The 18026-nt window shown below is 45.3% G+C and overlaps 1 protein-coding gene across 12 annotated transcripts in view; it reads left to right on the top strand.

Moving 5' to 3' along the window:
- Positions 1–18026, top strand: part of tnip1 (TNFAIP3 interacting protein 1) — a 194867-nt gene that overhangs the window by 9112 nt on the left and 167729 nt on the right. For 11 of the 12 annotated variants that reach the window (XM_070545720.1, XM_070545723.1, XM_070545717.1 and 8 more), the window contains exons 2-6: positions 11210–11392; positions 11727–11870; positions 11951–12033; positions 12126–12185; positions 14867–15076. In XM_070545720.1, the coding sequence (XP_070401821.1) occupies positions 11242–11392; positions 11727–11870; positions 11951–12033; positions 12126–12185; positions 14867–15076 (648 nt within the window). In that variant the 5' untranslated portion in view covers positions 11210–11241. The remainder of the gene's footprint in view (positions 1–11209; positions 11393–11726; positions 11871–11950; positions 12034–12125; positions 12186–14866; positions 15077–18026) is intronic. The other variant, XM_070545735.1, reaches the window with a different exon arrangement.

Genomic DNA, 18026 nt, shown 5'->3' with positions numbered 1-18026 from the left:
GGCTAAATTAATAACTAGAATGATTTTAAGTGGTAACTATATATTTATCATAGTAATGTTACGTACAGTCCAGACTAAAATGGTAGCGAACAACTACAAGTACTTATCTCTGAGGTAGAAAAAAATATTTTTCAGGTCCAATATGTCTGTGGTGTTAGCGGGAGATATTAGCCTAGTCATCTATCCTGAATCTTGTTTCTGGATGACTGGACTAACCTAAGATGACCAATAATGGAACAACAAAATGGAGTTTAACATCCAACTATGTGGAATAAGCAGTAAAGTGTAATGTGGTGTGTACAGTAAGTATAATACATAGAATATGAAAGATATGAAAGAGCTAAGGTTTGAAAAGTAGGCCTAATTTATTGTATAAACAGTAACAATCTTTCAAAATATGTCTTTGTGTCCTTTATAAGCAGGAGTGAGTGATGTCAGGAAGACGGTGCCAATTCAAAACTTTTCAAAACTGGCTTTTTGCTAGCCCCAAGACTCTCTGCCTGTGTGTTGGGGTTTACCCCAGTGGACGAGAGGGTAGCTTCCCTGTGCCTTCGGGTCGGGGAACGGGTCCTGACTGTTGTTTGCGCTTATGGGCTAAATACCAGTTAGAGTACCCACCCTTTTTGAAATCCCTGGGACGAGTGCTAGATAGTGCTCCATCAGGGGACTCCATTGTCCTGCTGGGGGACTTCAATGCTCACCTGGGCAATGACAGCATGACCTGGAGGGGTGTGATTGGGAGGGACGGCCTGCCTGATCTGAACTCGAGTGGTGTTTCATTATTGGACTTCTGTGCAAGCCGCAGTTTGGCCATAATGAACACCATGTTCGAACATAAGGATGCCCATCGGTACACTTGGTACCAGGGCAGCCTAGGTCGCAAGTCGATGATAGACTTTGTAGTCTTATCATCTGACCTACGGCCGTATGTTTTGGATACCCGAGTGAAGAGAGGAGCGGAGCTGTCAACTGATCACCACCTGGTGGTGAGTTGGATCAGATGGCAGGGGAAGATGCTGCGTAGACCTGGCAGACCCAAACGCATAGTGAGGGTCTGCTGGGAACGCCTGGCAGAAGACCCTGTCAAGACGGTCTTCAACTCCCACCTCCGGTAGAGCTTTGACCGTGTCCCGAGAGCAGTGGGGGACATTGACTCCGAGCGGGCCTTATTCCACTCTGCGATTGTTGAGGCGGCTGTTGCTAGCTGTGGTCGCAAGGTGGCCGGTGCCAGTTGTGGTGGTAACCCCCGTACCCGCTGGTGGACACCAGAGGTTCGGGGAGCCGTCAGGCTGAAGAAGGAGGCCTACAAGGCGTGGCTGGTCTGTGGGTCTCCGGAGGCAGCAGACAGGTACCGGATATCCAAGCGGGGTGCAGCAGTGGCAGTTGCCAAGGCAAAATCTCGGGCGTGGGAGGAGTTTGGTCAGGCCATGGAGAAAGACTATCGATCGGCTCCAAAGAGGTTCTGGCAAACTGTCCGACGCCTCAGGAGAGGAAGACAGCAACTCGCTCACACTGTTTACAGTGGGGATGGGGAGCTGCTGACATCAACTAGGGCTATGGTCGGACGGTGGAAGGAATACTTTGAGGAGCTCCTCAATCCCACCTACGCGCATTCCGAGGAGGAACCAGAGCCAGGAGACATGGGGATGGACTGTCCAATCTTGGGGGCAGAAGTTGCTGAGGTAGTCAAACAACTACACAGCGGCAGAGCCCCAGGGGTGGATAAGATTCATCCTGGGTATCTCAAGGCTATGGATGTTGTAGGACTGTCATGGTTGACATGTCTCTGCAACATTGCGTGGTCGTCGGGGGCAGTTCCTGTGGAGTGGCAGACTGGGGTGGTGGCCCCCATCTTTTAGAAAGGTGACCAGAGGGTGTGTTCCAACTATAGGGGGATCACACTCCTCAGCCTCCCTGGAAAAGTACTGGAGAGGAGGGTCCGATCGATAGTCGAATCTCAGATTGAGGAGGAGCAATGTGGTTTTCGTCCTGGCCGTGGAACTGTGGACCAGCTCTATACCCTTGCAAGGGTGATGGAGGGGCATGGGAGTTTGCCCAACCAATCCACATGTGTTTTGTGGATTTGGAGAAGGTTTATGACTGTGTCCCCAGGGGCACTCTGTGGGGGACGCTCCAGGAGTATGAGGTGGGTGGCTTTCTGTTAAGGACCATTCAGTCCCTTTACCAGAGGAGCGTGAGTTTGGTCCGCATAGCCGGTAGTAAGTTGGACCTGTTCCCGATGAGGGTTAGACTCCGCCAGGGCTGCCCTTTGTCACTGGTTCTGTTCATTACCTTTATGGACAGAATTTCTAGGCGCAGCCATGGTGTGGAGTGTGTCGAGTTTGATGGCAGGAGAATCTTGTCTTTGCTTTTTGTGGATGATGTGGTCCTTCTAGCTTCATCCAGCTCTGACCTTCAGCTCTTGCTGGGTAGGTTCGCGGCCGAGTGTGAAGCGGCTGGGATGAGGATCAGCACCTCCAAATCTGAGACCATGGTTCTCGACCGGCAAAGGGTGGCTTGCCAACTCCGGGTCGGGAGAGAGGTCCTACCTCAAGTGGAGGAGTTTAAGTATTTCACGGTTTTGTTCACCAGTGAGGGTAGGAGGGATCGGGAGATCGACAGGCGGGTTGGTTCGGCGTCTGCAGTGCTGCGGACGTTGAGCCGATCTGTCGTGGTGAAGAGGGAGCTGAGCCAGAAAGCCAGGCTCTCGATTTACTGGTCAATCTACGTCCCAATCCTCACCTATGGTCATGAGCTTTGGGTAATGACCGAAAGAACGAGATTGCGGATACAAGCGACCGAAATGAGTTTCCTCCATAGGGTGGCCGGGCTCAGCCTTAGAGATAGGGTGAGGAGCTCGGACATTCGGGAGGGACTCTTGAGTAGAACCGCTGCTCCTCCAGATCGAAAGGAGTCAGTTGAGGTGGTTTGGGCATCTGGTCAGGATGCCCCCTGGACGCCTCCCTGGGGAGGTGTTTCGGGCATGTCCTGCCGGCAGGAGGCCCCCGGGTCGACCCAGGAAACATTGGAGACGTTGCATCTCCAATCTGGTCCGGGAATGCCTTGGGGTCCTGGTGGAGGTGGCTGGGGAGAGGGCGGTCTGGAGCTCCCTAGTTGGGATGCTGCCCCCGCGACCCAGACCCGGATAAGCGGAGGAAGACGACGACGATTTCATTCAGCACAGTGGATTAACCTGGTTCAGTTGCTGAGCAGAACAAAAACAGGACATGGAGATGACTTGATGATGCCACAATGTCACACCTCTGGTATGAACTAAAGTAGAGAATAACTTCTGTTTTAGTTGTGTTGCATTGTAAGTAGAGGAAAGCAGGTGGGCTTGTGAAAGACAAAAATCTTTCCACAACTATATTGTCAAAATAACGGTGTGGGTAGGTACAATATCATATCTGTTTCTAAATATATCGGGATATCGACAAACCGCAGTTATGATAACTTGACTTGTACACTGAAAAAGTCTTGAAAATGTCCTGGAAAAGTCCTGGAAAATTATTTCAAGAAAAGAGTGGGAACCCTGAGTTTTACCCTTTTCAAAACAAAACTCAAAACACACATGTGTAAATCTGCCTACAACCTCTGATTTTATTGGACTGTTTCTCTCTGTTTTTTTTTTTCTTGTTTGGGTTTTATTAGGCCCGAGCAGCGAAAGCGCTGCGAAGGCCTCTTGTTTTTGCTCTGATTATTCTTTCTTTTTTGTTATTCTTAGCCCGCTTTGAACGGCTTTTTGGGGACCTTAACATACCCCAAAACTCACAATATTTTGCACACTTGTCAGGCCTGGTGAAAAATTTGATATTTTAAAGGTCCCAAAAAAATCGCAAAGAAAATGGCTGAACAGCGCCCCCTACAAAATGAAAAAAACCCCTCTCCATAAAGCTTAGTTTATCGTACAGTTTTGAAATTTGGTACACTTATAGTACTCAACAGTCCGCACAGAAAAGTCTCTTGCAAGCATGGTCAATATCAAACAGGAAGTCGGCCATTTTGGGTTGAAATGGCGATTTTTTGCCGTTTTTGCCGTTTTTAGGGTCCGTTTCTGATTGGATTGCTCGATCATTTTTCGCACGATCGTCTCAAAAATTGTGTAAAATTGCTCAGAAGAGATGGAGGAACAAAATGAGACAATAAAATTGACTTTTCGCAAATACTGAAGGGGCGGGGCCAGGCCTCGAAGTTTGACTACTCGCCAAAAAAATTTAAATTGCTATAACTTCATAAATGAATGGAATAGAGTTACCAAACGTTCTGTGGTCATTCGTCATCCACCCACAAAGTAAATTGAATGGTCGGATGATGACGTCACACAAGCCCCGCCCCCTCAGGACCAAAAAGGTCCAGTTTTACTGTGAAAGGTCCCAAATTGCCCCATGTCACTTAATCACCACAAATTTGTAGCTGGTAACTCAAGACAAGTGCGGTTTGCTTTGCGTCACTTTATGGGAGTTTTCGACAGAGGGCGGGGCTGTGGCGGCGCGGCGAAGTCAGGCGTACCGCCGTGGCCTTACGTTTGCCTCCCATTTCGTCATTTCTAAAGATATAGTCACGAAACTTCTTGTGAGTGATCCTAGTCCGGCCCATCAAAAGATCTGATGTGAACATCCGGTGGGCGTGGCCTATTTTCTGAAATAGCGCCCCCTAGGACCATTAAAACTGTCAGCCCCAAGCCATGCTTTGACTGAGGATTACGAAATATGGTACACTAATGTGCTGTCTCAGGACCTACAAAAAAGTCTCTTGGAGCCAAGTGCAAAGTCGCACAGGAAGTCGGCCATTTTGGTCCAAGTACGCGATTTAGTGGTTTTCGCACACGTTGTTTGGAGAGTGATGCTCCGTCGCCCTTTTCACCATTCTCCTTCAAACTTCTGCTATGTACTCGTAAGACATAGGGAAAAAAATTCAACCGTCGAATTTTTCAAAAGTTGAAAGGTGTGGGCGTGGCTAAGCCTCAAACTTTGACCTGCCTCCACGCCACTCTTTTTTTCACAGCTCCCTACTGGACTCCTTTTACCCAATCACCAGGATTCTGTGGGAAACAGCAGTAGACAACTTGAGGTTACTTGGTCTCCAGTACTGGCAGGTTTTGAAAAAAGGCGGGGCTTTGGGAGCATGGCGAAAATCGCCATCACGCCATGGAAATACGTTTGCCTCTCATTTCTTCAGTTATCGTGATATCGCTCCGACACTTCTGGTGAGTGATCCTAGTCTGACCCCCAAGAGAAATAGACAGCTGAAGTTTGTGGGCGTGGCCTATTCTCTTAAATAGCGCCCCCTAGGACCATTTAAACTAATAGCCCCAAGCCAAGCTTTGACTGAGGATTGCGAAATTTGGTACACTAATGTGGTGTCTCAGGACCTACAAAAAAGTCTCTTGGAGCCAAGTGCAAAGTCGCACAGGAAGTCGGCCATTTTGGTCCAAGTACGCGATTTAGTGGTTTTCGCACACGTTGTTTGGAGAGTGATGCTCCGTCGCCCTTTTCACCAATCTCCTTCAAACTTCTGCTATATACTCTTAAGACATAGGGGAAAAAATTCAACCGTCGGATTTTTCAAAAGTTGAAAGGTGTGGGCGTGGCTAAGCCTCAAACTTTGACCTGTCGCCACGCCACTCTTTTTTTCACAGCTCCCTACTGGACTCCTTTTACCCAATCACCAGGATTCTGTGGGAAACAGCAGTAGACAACTTGAGGTTACTTAGTCTCCAGTACTGGCAGGTTTTGAAAAAAGGCGGGGCTTTGGGAGCATGGCGAAAATCGCCATCACGCCATGGAAATACGTTTGCCTCTCATTTCTTCAGTTATCGTGATATCGCTACGAAACTTCTGGTGAGTGATCCTAGTCTGACCCCCAAGAGAAATAGACAGCTGAAGTTTGTGGGCGTGGCCTATTCTCTTAAATAGCGCCCCCTAGGACCATTAAAACTAATAGCCCCAAGCCATGCTTTGACTGAGGATTACGAAATTTGGTACACTAATGTGGTGTCTCAGGACCTACAAAAAAGTCTCTTGGAGCCAAGGACAAAGTCGCACAGGAAGTCGGCCATTTTGGTCCAAGTACGCGATTTAGTGGTTTTCGCACACGTTGTTTGGAGAGTGATGCTCTGTCGCCCTTTTCACCAATCACTTTCAAACTTCTGCTGTATACTCTTACGACGTAGGGGAAAAAATTCAACCGTCGGATTTTTCAAAAGTTGAAAGGTGTGGGCGTGGCTAAGCCTCAAACTTTGACCTTTCGCCATTACTTTACTTGACTTAATAACTCCCATGTGCATGATCAGATCTTTTTCAAACTTTGTCTGTGTGATCATTGACCATATCTGTAAAAAATGACAATGTGGACAGCTGACATCACCTAAGCCCCGCCCCCTGACTACAGGAAGTCTATTTTTTATGCTGAAATACCCATATTTGTCCCCTCTAATTTAGTGAACATGACACTAAGGTCATACACTGTCTTCATGATGTTGTAATGACCATTCAGATCTGATAGCTTTCCAGAAAGGGAGGGGCTTTTATGCCATGGCGAATTCTGGCGTAACGCCGTAACCTTACAATTCAATTTAATGGTGAGCTCAGAGGGGATGCTGAGTCAGGGTGAGGTGCGGACTAGGAGGCCATTTGCGGATTCTGGCGTCGGGGTGGTTGACGATTCTGTTCTGCCAGACGTGCCCTGGTGCCCCGGGCTGCTGGCCAGGCCGGAGCGGCGCAGAGCTGCGAGGGCCGAACGACGCTGCTTGCAGCTTTAATTATTATTGTATTTTATTACGTGTTTTCTGTCAAGTGACCTTGGGTGTTCTGAAAGGCGCTTTTAAATAAAATGTATTATTATTATTATTATTATTATTATTATTATTATTTGTTTTCAGTAGAAGTAGTTTTTTTAATCAAAAACATCAGACACAACATGCTGTCCCCTAAACAGTCCCTAGGATAGTGTAAAAGGGCAAGCATTTAAAGAGATTTAACATCGTCGGATAGTCGAACCTCAAGTTCAGGAGGAGCAATAGGAGGTACTTTGGTAGTATGGGGTACAAGGCCCTCTGATACGGGCTGTTATGTCTCTGTTAAGATTGCCACAGTGTGAAAATTTAACCTCACGGTTATTGTGACCAAAATTATCATGGTTCTTGATATTATCATGGTATTTTTTAAAAATGTGTCACATTTTCAGACAACTAAATAAACCCTCTATATCAGGAAAATATTCCGTTTGTGTCTAAATTTAGCCAAAAATGAGCTATTTTGTAATCATGTTTACATTTTTTCCCTTTTTAGTTTTTAAAATACTCAAATTTGCCCATAACTTATTATTTTTTTGTCTGTTTGATGTCATCATTTTAAAAATACAAGAGAATCAGATGATACTCAGTAGGGCTGCATGAATCAATAAAATCGATACAGATTAAAAAAAGAAAAGGCGTTGCCAATGCATTTGTTGTGTTGTGCAACTTTTGTGCGTGTCGTGCAAACTTAATATAATAGTCGATGCATGCAGCTCATCTGTATGCCAGGTTCTTCCTGCGTTCAAATGTGCGTGGCGGCCGCCTCCAGCTATTTTTGTGCCGCCCCAGCCTGATGTCACTCTGCCCCCAGCTATATGGATGTTGTTTTAACTGCAGTTGCAGCGTTGCGCCACTACAGGGGCGCTGCATCAGCAGCGGTGCACCGAAAAGCACAAACCGCTGCAGAAAAAGATCAAAAATAGCTTTTCTCGCCAGGTGGTACATATCCATGGTTGGTGCTATTGTAGGCTGACCATACGTCCTCTTTCCCCCGGACATGTCCACTTTTCACTCTCTGTCCGGGGGGTGTCCTACATGGATCAAAATGCCCGGTTTTTCATCCAGGAGCAGGGATTGAGTTATGGGGTTAGATATCTTTCAGGGAAACATCCAGTTTCTGCCTATATTACAATATTTATGGACTCTCAGTGTAGCGGGGATTCTTTTGAGCGGAGAGGACGCAGAGTGCTGACCGTTGGTGCGCCCGCTGTGTCCGGTGCACGATACATTCTCAAGGTGGCGCAACAAAACATTATTATTAACACATGATCATTCATATCTGTTTACATCCTCTGGTACTCTGTCTTTTAATCATTCCGGACGCGCTCCACTCAACGTGTGCTGCCGTGACTCCACCTCACTGACGCAGCATCGAAACGCGCTCTCCGCTTTGCGGTCAGGAGATCCTTTGGTCTGCGTAGTTCAGAAGTAACTGATGAGGTGAAAGAGTAAGAATCCAGGCAGCCGTTCTTCTGGAGACTTTAGAGGAGATGCAGGAAGGTGAGAGACAGACAGGACAGGAAATAGTTAAATAAAAACAAGAAAACAAAGCTTGAAGGTAAAATGTAGGTAGATTTATGTCCACAACACATTTTTACCTGTATAAAACAATAAGTTATACACGTAATATTTATACATCTGATACAATTCAGATCACCTTCAACACTCAGTCACACACCCAGGGCCGTTTCAAGGCATTTTGGGGGCCAAGGCAAAACGGAACCCCCCCCCCCAACCCTAACCCGTACATAATAGACATGCCACCATTACATTGTTAGCAGCAGAAATTACATGTTATTAGCATTTCCAGTACAAATGCATGTTAATGAAATGCATTATATGTTACTGGATATATTTATGTGTTATTTAGACTAAGACGAGTGTTATTAATACAAACCTAACATGTTACTGAAATGTAGGTCAAATATTAAAAATATTTTAACTATAAATATCAGATAGGATAAAGGGAACTAAACACCAATCTAATGCATATTATTGAGCCTTTTATAATATGTAGTCTTTAAAAACGTGAGGCAGTTGAATGCACATAGTACGCATGTGCTGGCGCGTGGTTAGGATGGTACCACCTCTGCCTCAATTTGAGCTAGGAAAACCCTCTCCATTTACCGGTCTATCTACGTCCCAGTCCTCACCTATGGTCATGAGCATTTGGGTAATGACCGAAAGAACGAGATCGTGGATACAAGCGGCCGAAATGAGTTTCCTCCATAGGGTGGCCGGGCTCAGCCTTATAGGCCGTTCCCATCTGTACCGGGTCGGCCCGGGCCGGGTAGCGTAGGTTGTTTATGGGCCATTCCCATCTGTACCGGGTCGGCCCGGGCCGGGTAACCCCAGTCGGCCCCAGCCTGGCCCGGTTGATTCCACACATCCTTGCCTTAAGCCCATGTGGGCTGATTCTACCCACCAATCAGAGGCTTGCTCTAATGGAAGGTGTGAATGGGCTGATTCTACCCACCAATCAGAGGCTTGCTCTAATGGAAGGTGTGAATTTGCTGTCAGCAGTGGGCGTGTTGGCCCTGGTCGGCCTGAAGCAGTACCCCTCGGGAAGAGGGCCGAGAATGAGCCTTGGTTGGCCCGGAAAAATACCAGGCCACCCAGATATGTAAACAACCTATGCTACCCGGCCCGGGCCGACCCGGTACAGGTGGGAATGGGGCTTAACATATCTGGGTGGCCTGGTATTTTTCCGGGCCAAGCAAGGCTCATTCTCAGCCCTCTTCTCGAGGGGGTCTGCTTCAGGCCGACCAGGGCCAACACACCCACTGCTGACAGCAAATTCACACCTTCCATTAGAGCAAGCCTCTGATTGGTGGGTAGAATCAGCCCACATGGGCTTAAGGCAAGGATGTGTGGAATCAACCGGGCCAGGCTGGGGCCGACCGGGGCTACCCGGCCCGGGCCGACCCGGAACAGATGGGAATGGCCCATTAGAGATAGGGTGAGGAGCTCGGACATTCGGGAGGGACTCAGAGTAGAACCGCTGCTCCTCCGGATCGAAAGGAGTCAGTTGAGGTGGTTTGGGCATCTGGTCAGGATGCCTCCTGGACGCCTTCCCGGGGAGGTGTTTCGGGCATGTCCTGCCAGCAGGAGGCCCCCGGGTCGACCCAGGACACGTTGGAGAGGTTACATCTCCAATCTGGTCTGGGAATGCCTTGGGGTCCTGCCGGAGGTGCTGGTGGAGGTGGGCGGGGAGAGGACGTTCTGGAGCTCCCTAGTTGGGATGCTGCCCCTGCGACCCGGACCCGGATAAGCGGAGGAAGACGACGACGACGGCAGAAAATACTAAAACATAAAATCCTAGACTTCCATTAATATTTTAGGTGTTTGTTGTATTCTTGCAGATGATATTAACTCCAGGTGGAGGCTGTGAGCTGAATTAGGATTAAATGACAGTCTTCCCAGTTGATGGTGCGCCTTCATTAACCAGCTAGCCTTTCCTCTAACTTGCCCAGCATGACTTTTATTATCTCCTCATGTCCATGGTGTCTCTAGAGGAGCAGATGGGAAACAAGATCTCCTGTAAATTAAAATAACCCAAAACTTCCTGCCTGAACTTCTTTAATTTGAATTTAACAAACATAGTGTAACAGCAGCACATATTGTTTTTATTTCTCTTTGGTTGTTCTCTCATTCAGAGGAACTCCCTTCCCTGTAAACTTCTCTGTGATCCTAAATAAAAGAGACGGATGATTAGATCCTGCAGTTGCTGTCACTCGCCCCCACCAACATCGGATCTCCCAACATCGGATCTCCCAACACCGGATCTCCCAACACCGGATCTCCCAACACCAGATCTCTGAGCCCGACTGAGTTTTTTTTAAGCTCTTCTTCAAATAGCAAGGAGACATAACGCGTGTTTCGAGGTGCGTCCTCTCTGTTGCGTGAGCAGAGACTCTGCATCGTTTTCACCTGCTCGACCTACCCCTGGCCCAAATCTGACTCAACCAGTTGGATTTACTCTGTTTGGGTTTGGTCTCGGGTTAGACCTCCAGTGCAACCCTGCAACACCACATAAAGGCGGACCAATATTTCCTACATGGATAAAAATCTGAACTGCATTACACTACAATCGATTATGGCGTACATCTACGATTCAGAATCATTTATGGCCACATCTCGAAGCATGGATTATGTGGTTGTTGACTTTAACACTAGTAGAAGTAGGGAATATGTGCTGTTGTCCACTCCTGAAGTGTACTAGTACAGAGAAAGGTCACATGTAACTGTTAAAGGTGCAAAACCTTTTCTGCTCCTGTAAATTAGCCTCAATCAAAATAGTCTTCATAACTATCACCAAATGATGTCTTTTGTTTAAATAGCATATTTTTCTTTTGCTGAGTGACCTGCATCATATTTCATGTAATTGATAACAGTCTGCCATCTTCCCTACAGTTCAGAAGACCATGTGTAGGAAGTGAGAGACGATGATGGAAGGGAAAGGTCCATATCGCATCTATGATCCTGGTGGGAGTGAGGTCAAATCCAGAGATGAGACTGTTGGGAGTAGCAGTTATCGACAGTTGCTGGAGGAGAACAGTATGCTGAGGGAGAGGATGAAGGGACTTAAGAGCTTAGGTATATTCCAAAAAATGTTCAGATATTCCTTCATTTCTTCAGCGAGACATAATTGCTCAGAATCTGTAATCTAGTCTAGTATGCACATGCAGAAGATGACAGTTGTGCAGCAGCTGTGGTAGGGTAGAACCTGAAATGTTCCATGGGCCATCTTTAGAAAAGTCTTCATAGCAGTGCTATGGTTGGACGTGCTGTTGTTTGTGACTCACCAAAGGCATGCTTATATTCTCATAACTTCTGTCATGTTCCATTTAAAACCTGTTCCTGCTCACACTTATGAGGATAACAAGGAGTTTCATGACATTGAGTTCAACTTCTTCTCTGTTAATCCCAGGTGATTTGCTGGAGGAGTCTCAGTCAGAGGCGTCAAGGCTTCGTCAGCGAGTGGAGGAACTGGTGAAAGACAATGAAGCCTTAAAGTCGTCCAGTTTTGCTGCCAGTCTGTATATGGGAGGGCCGGTTCAGACCGAGACACAGAGTAGGTTCCATACGTTTGGTCTCAACTTCACTTTGTACTCTGAGATGCGTTTTGATCACTAGACACTTGTTTTACTTCAGACAAACCTTGTTTACACTCAACTGCTGAGAAAGAGGGGCAGACGAGCTGTTTAGGGCAGACCCTTCAGCCCGAGAGGTCCAATGTAAGTAGTCCAGACACCATAATAGCAGGTAGAGACAGTTTGGTTTCCTACCACATCACCAGCATGACTTCTTTACTGTGTGGTTTCTACAGGAGGTCTTATCAGAATTTGATGCAGTGAATATGGAGGGAAAGAACTCTGATGCCTTGACGGTACGTAACAGAAGTTCATACTTTACACAAACTAGATGAATTGCATTTCTTGTCGAACTGCTGATAAAACGCTGAATTCTGAAACTGTTAACTGAAGATGCCTAAGAACTGAGCGCAGGCTGGTGAAAATGTCCAGGTTGGCATGATTTTGAGCCGTGTTCAGCGTCGTCTTGCTGAAAGATCCAGCCCTGGTGCAGCTTCAGCTTTGCCACTTATTACTGGATATTGTTCTCCAGAATCCACTGGTATTGAGTGGAATCCATGCGTCCCTCAACTTGAACAAGATTCCCAGTCTCGGCACTGCCCACACAGCCCCACAGCGGGTTCGAACCACCACTGTGTAGGTAGCAGGTAGCTTTCTCCTGGATGCATAACACCCCTTGTTATGCCCAAATAACTCCATTTTAGTTATCAGTCCACAGCACCTTATTACAAAATGAAGCTGCAGTGATTGTGAAAACACTTTAAACAGTCGGACATTACAGAGGAGTTTTAATACCGTCCGACGAAAAACTTTAGATCTTCACAGTAGGGCTGCTCGATTATGGCAAACATAATAATGACGATTATTGTGACTGAAATTGAGATCTCGATCGTTTAAGACGATTTTTCAATTTATGTTGATTTTATTTGTTTTTATTCAGTCATAAAATTGCTCAGGGCACAATCAGGACAAAAATAAACAAGATGATCACTAAAATAAATAAATAATAAATAAATAAATAAATAAATAACATAAATACCAATATGCTTATAGCGCATAGTTTATGACCCAAGGGCTATAGACCTTGGTTTAACTCCTGTAAGTCTAACCAGTACAGACCCAAATACCAATATCTTGCAAATACTGACGGCAAGAATTATACAGTGGCATTTATAACAAATAAATGCAAATAAATTGATGTTCACAAAATGTTGCGTAACATTTATTGAGTCGTGTCAAGGTGCTGTAGGTGTCCTCAGAGATTAGTTATTATTTATCAGCGTGAGGAACTTATCTCTATTTCAACCTTATTTATAAACTATTTATTTACAGGTCCATCAGTTAATGTAATAATTGTCCCAACCACAGCTGCACCCCCCACCCCCAACCCGGTCTCACAGCAATCAGGGGCAAGCTGCACGTGTGTTTAGCGCGCAGCACACGCACATTTACCAGAGATGTTTCTCAGGTGTTCGCCAGGTACTTTTGAGATTTAAAAAGTCAAGAAGGGGGTCTGAAAAGCTGCTAGAAATAGCGTCAAAGTCGATTAGTTGGCAACACTGTGGGAGGAGCGCTTCATTTGCAACTCAAGGCAGCGCAAGTGGGAGGAGCAAATAATCGGCTTGCTTTGTTTTTATAATCGTTCAAAACTCAAATCGTAATTGGGATTAAAATTCGATAAATTGAGCAGCCCTACTTCACAGTATGACTGACGTGCGTCTTCTCTTCTCTGAACTTGCCAAAATGAAATAAACCTCCTGAAAACCAAAAATTGACTGTTGATAATTTGCTCTGATTTGCTGACAGACATTTTCAACAATCCATCCGAGATCATCTCTGGCTGCCCGCACAAATGATTCTTCTGACCCTTTTAATAGATTTAGGCAGCTGTATTACAAATGTGAGGTAACTTGTAATCATTTCTTTTTATTGTGACATTTGGACTGAACTAAAACGGCAGACAGAATGACGTAGTTTAACAAACAGCTGAGATAAACCCGCATTGGCAACTGTCAGTTTCACTCTTCAGCCAGCACAGGAACAGTAACATTAGGCTACATCACTCACAATAACCCTTTATGAACCATTGCAACATTTAAATGTATTCTAGTTCTGGTGTTTCATAAATAATTCATAATAGATATATGAGGATCTCTCATAATTTTCTGATAAATTCTGTTGGTTTGTTTCCTAAGCAGGACTGTCTAACCCTCATTTTCTGAATTTTACAGAAAATTACATTGATGGTCCTTTATTTAATTTATTTCAACAGATTATTGCCACAATAAAAATATGTATAATATGTAATGGTCAGAGGTAAAATATGTATAATATGTAATGGTCAGAGGTCACTAAAACACCCGCTGTTAAACAGTTAAAAGCTGGAGCCCATGAGGACGTTTATCTGGCAGACACTCCCATGTCTGTGAGTTTGGCAAGTGTAGCTCAAAAGTTTTCGCAAACACTGAAGCTGGCTTGTCCAAATGTGCTGTAGCATACCTCAAGCAGCTCTGTTTGTTATCCAGTTTTAGTTCTTTTCTTACACCGTTTAGTAAACATTACATGTTTCAGCTAGCAGCTCTAGCCATCCTCAGAGATCACCGGTGATGGTGGTGTCACTTCCTTTTATCTGCGTTTTACCCATCGTGGGATGTTCTGATGTCCATCATAAATCCTACATCCCACCATACATAAAATGTGATCCAATGTGATAGATAAAACAGTGCCCAAAGGTATGCACCTGCCCAATTTTGTTCAAACAATTATTGCATAATTTCTGTAAATCCTATAAACTTTGTTTCACATCTATAATATCACTGTTTGCTGTATGATACAGTATATTTACCTGAAATTATTTATTGTAGCAACCAACAGGAAAATCATGAAGGTTACCAATGCTGCCCAAACTTTCACACTCACTGTATTTGGGTCACGTTGGAAGATGTCCAACTTTTTACCTGTGTGTGGGTATCCCCAGGCTGGGTTAGAGGCAGGAGTGACTCCCCAACTTCCTGTGGAGAACAATGAGCTGGCGAGTGAGCTGAAGAGGCTCGAGAGTTCCTTCAGCATATTCGCAGAGGAGTCCAACCCGAACCAGCTCCTAGCTCATCTGGGCCGCATGGCTGTGGAGTTTCACCACCTTTCCTCTAAGGTCCAAAGGAACGAGCAGAGGACCTCCCTCTTACAGGTAAGAAACAAATGAACCAAGCTCATTTAGGTGTTTCTTATAAAACCTCATTCTGTTTATGAATCAGACTTCGGGGTGTTAGATTTGTCTGAAATGACTCCGAGTTTGAGAGGTACGAGATTTCTGTTGTGTTGAAATTGTATAATTTTCTCACAAATGCTGGCATTAAATGTGTGTGTGTGTGTGTGTGTGTGTGTGTGTGTGTGTGTGTGTGTGTGTGTGTGTGTGTGTGTGTGACACAAAAATAAACAATGATGAATAAGAGTCTGCTTCTAGACCTGCAGAAGTAGAAAAAAAAAGAAAAGGGACACACAACAATACATCAGGAGCAAGCTGTCACCGCGTCAACCTGATGAGGAAATATAAAATCAACATTGTTTTACTGAACAACCACATGATAATAAATCACAGTGTATTTAGTGCCAACCACAGCCTTAAGACGTGTTGAACGTGCTCAAGTCCATACTTATGAGAGCACCTGTGTGTGTACACGCGCTTGTTTATGTAAGGCTTCTCTATAGGAGTATCCAACAGAGAGTGAGGGACCACAGATCTGCCCCCTACAGATGTGTAGGAGATGGAGGGTAGGGTTGGGCATCGTTTGATTTGGAACGATTCCGGTTCCTATTGATTTCCGATTCTTTGAAGACATGACATGTTTTACATGAGCCAGCTAACCACAGGTCCTACCTGATGAAATCTTAACTTCAACATGAATTTTAACTCTATGAACAACATCACCTTCAATTAGACAAAAACATGTTTTGGAGACGAAAAGAAGACGACTTGCAGCACAACCAGTGTGTTTGTTTCTGACCACAACCAAAGTCTGGAAGAAGCCTCTGGGATGAGAGGCTAAATGTCTCCAACATATCCAGAAACGTCCAGCTGTTTTCAGCTAAAACTCTCAGGATGATCATGTCCAGGATGACTGAGAACTACACCTCCATGCTGCAGCAGCGCTCAGTCACAACAGGAAGTGGAACTTAAACGTAGCTGCTGTCAGTAACAAGCTAACAGGTTTAAACATTAAAACTCAACAGAAATAGTTCAGAATGGAAATTAAATGTTCACAACTTTGTGTGTGAGTTATTATTATTATTATTATTATTATTTATTTTGGCAGAAGCTGATGTGGTCCACCACAGAGAAGCTGCTCTAGCATGATGACTTTAATTATTCTACAGGTTATTGTTCAGCCTTCTGACTAGAGGTGGGAAAAATGATCGATTCTAAGATGCATCGCGATTCAGCCGTGCATGATTCCACATCGATGCAGCAACGTGACATAATGAGATTCTCTCCCTATGTCTATGTCAGGGTTCAGCAACCTGCGGCTCTTCCATCCATCTGATGCGGCTCTCTGTGCTTGTAAAATAATGACTGGATATTTAAATAAAATGCTTTATATTTTACTGCATTAATTTTACATCTGTATGCCAATTCTAAATGTGAAGATTGTCTGCGTAAACCTGAACAGGTCCAACCCGGTCTTACTGTGAGACCGGGTTGACACGTCACGCTTGTGCGTAATCATATCGGCGCTTTCTGAGCTGAAGAGGATGTGAGATCCTGGGATTCTCCTCAGACGGCTCCTGGGTGTGTCGCCACATTGGAGACAGGAACAAGCACTATTCAGCCAATGTTTCATCATCAGGAAACATTTTCTAAGTGACAAGTCTCGCTTCAGTCGGAGGAATCTTTCCGCATGCGCTCTGGTTCTGCGACGCGCTCCAATCCAATCTCCACATCTTCAGCTCGCTGTGCACCTTATGTAGTACACGCTGACAGTGAACTGCGCTGAGCAGTGTCCAGCTCAGATGTTCAGATGGGAATCTTTTCTTGAGTGATTTACAGTGGGGCAAAAAAGTATTTAGTCAGCCACCGATTGTGCAAGTTCTCCCACTTAAAATGATGACAGAGGTCAGTAATTTACATCATAGGTACACTTCAACTGTGAGAGACAGAATGTGAAAAAAAAATCCATGAATTCACATGGCAGGATTTTTAAAGAATTTATTTGTAAATCGGGGTGGAAAATAAGTATTTGGTCACTTCAAACAAGGAAAATCTCTGGCTCTCAGACCTGTAACGTCTTCTTTAAGAAGCTTTTCTGTCCTCCACTCATTACCTGTATTAATGGCACCTGTTTGAACACATTATCTGTATAAAAGACACCGGTCCACAGCCTCAAACAGTCAGACTCCAAACTCCACTATGGCCAATACCAAAGAGCTTTCGAAGGACACCAGGAAAAACATTGTAGACCTGCACCAGACTGGGAAGAGTGAATCTACAATAGGCAAGCAGCTTGGTGTGAAAAAATCAACTGTGGGAGCAATTATCAGAAAATGGAAGACATACAAGACCACTGATAATCTCCCTCGATCTGGGGCTCCACGCAAGATCTCATCCTGTGGGGTCAAAATGATCATGAGAACGGTGAGCATGAATCCCAAAACCACACGGAGGGTCCTGGTGAATGACCTGCAGAGAGCTGGGACCACAGTAACAAAGGTCACCATCAGTAACACACTACAACGGCAGGGAATCAAATCCTGCAGTGGCAGACGTGTTCCGCTGCTGAAGCCAGTGCATGTCCAGGCCCGTCTGAAGTTTGCCAGAGAGCACATGGATGATACAGCAGATGATTGGGAGAATGTCATGTGATCAGATGAAACCAAAGTAGAACTTTTTGGTATAACCTCAACTCGTCGTGTTTGGAGGAAGAAGAATACTGAGTTGCATCCCAAGAACACCATACCTACTGTGAGGCATGGGGGTGGGAACATCATGCTTTGAGGCAGTTTTTCTGCTAAGGGGACAGGACGACTGATCTGTGTTAAGGAAAGAATGAATGGGGCCATGTATCGTGAGATTCTGAGCCAAAACCTCCTTCCATCAGTGAGAGCTTTGAAGATGAAACGTGGCTGGGTCTTCCAACACGACA

The sequence above is a fragment of the Nothobranchius furzeri genome, chromosome 2 (genome assembly GCF_043380555.1).
Source record: "Nothobranchius furzeri strain GRZ-AD chromosome 2, NfurGRZ-RIMD1, whole genome shotgun sequence".
NCBI classification, from domain to species: domain Eukaryota; kingdom Metazoa; phylum Chordata; class Actinopteri; order Cyprinodontiformes; family Nothobranchiidae; genus Nothobranchius; species Nothobranchius furzeri.
Note: the sequence above shows the minus strand (reverse complement) of the source record. Positions and strands in the feature narration are given on the sequence as shown.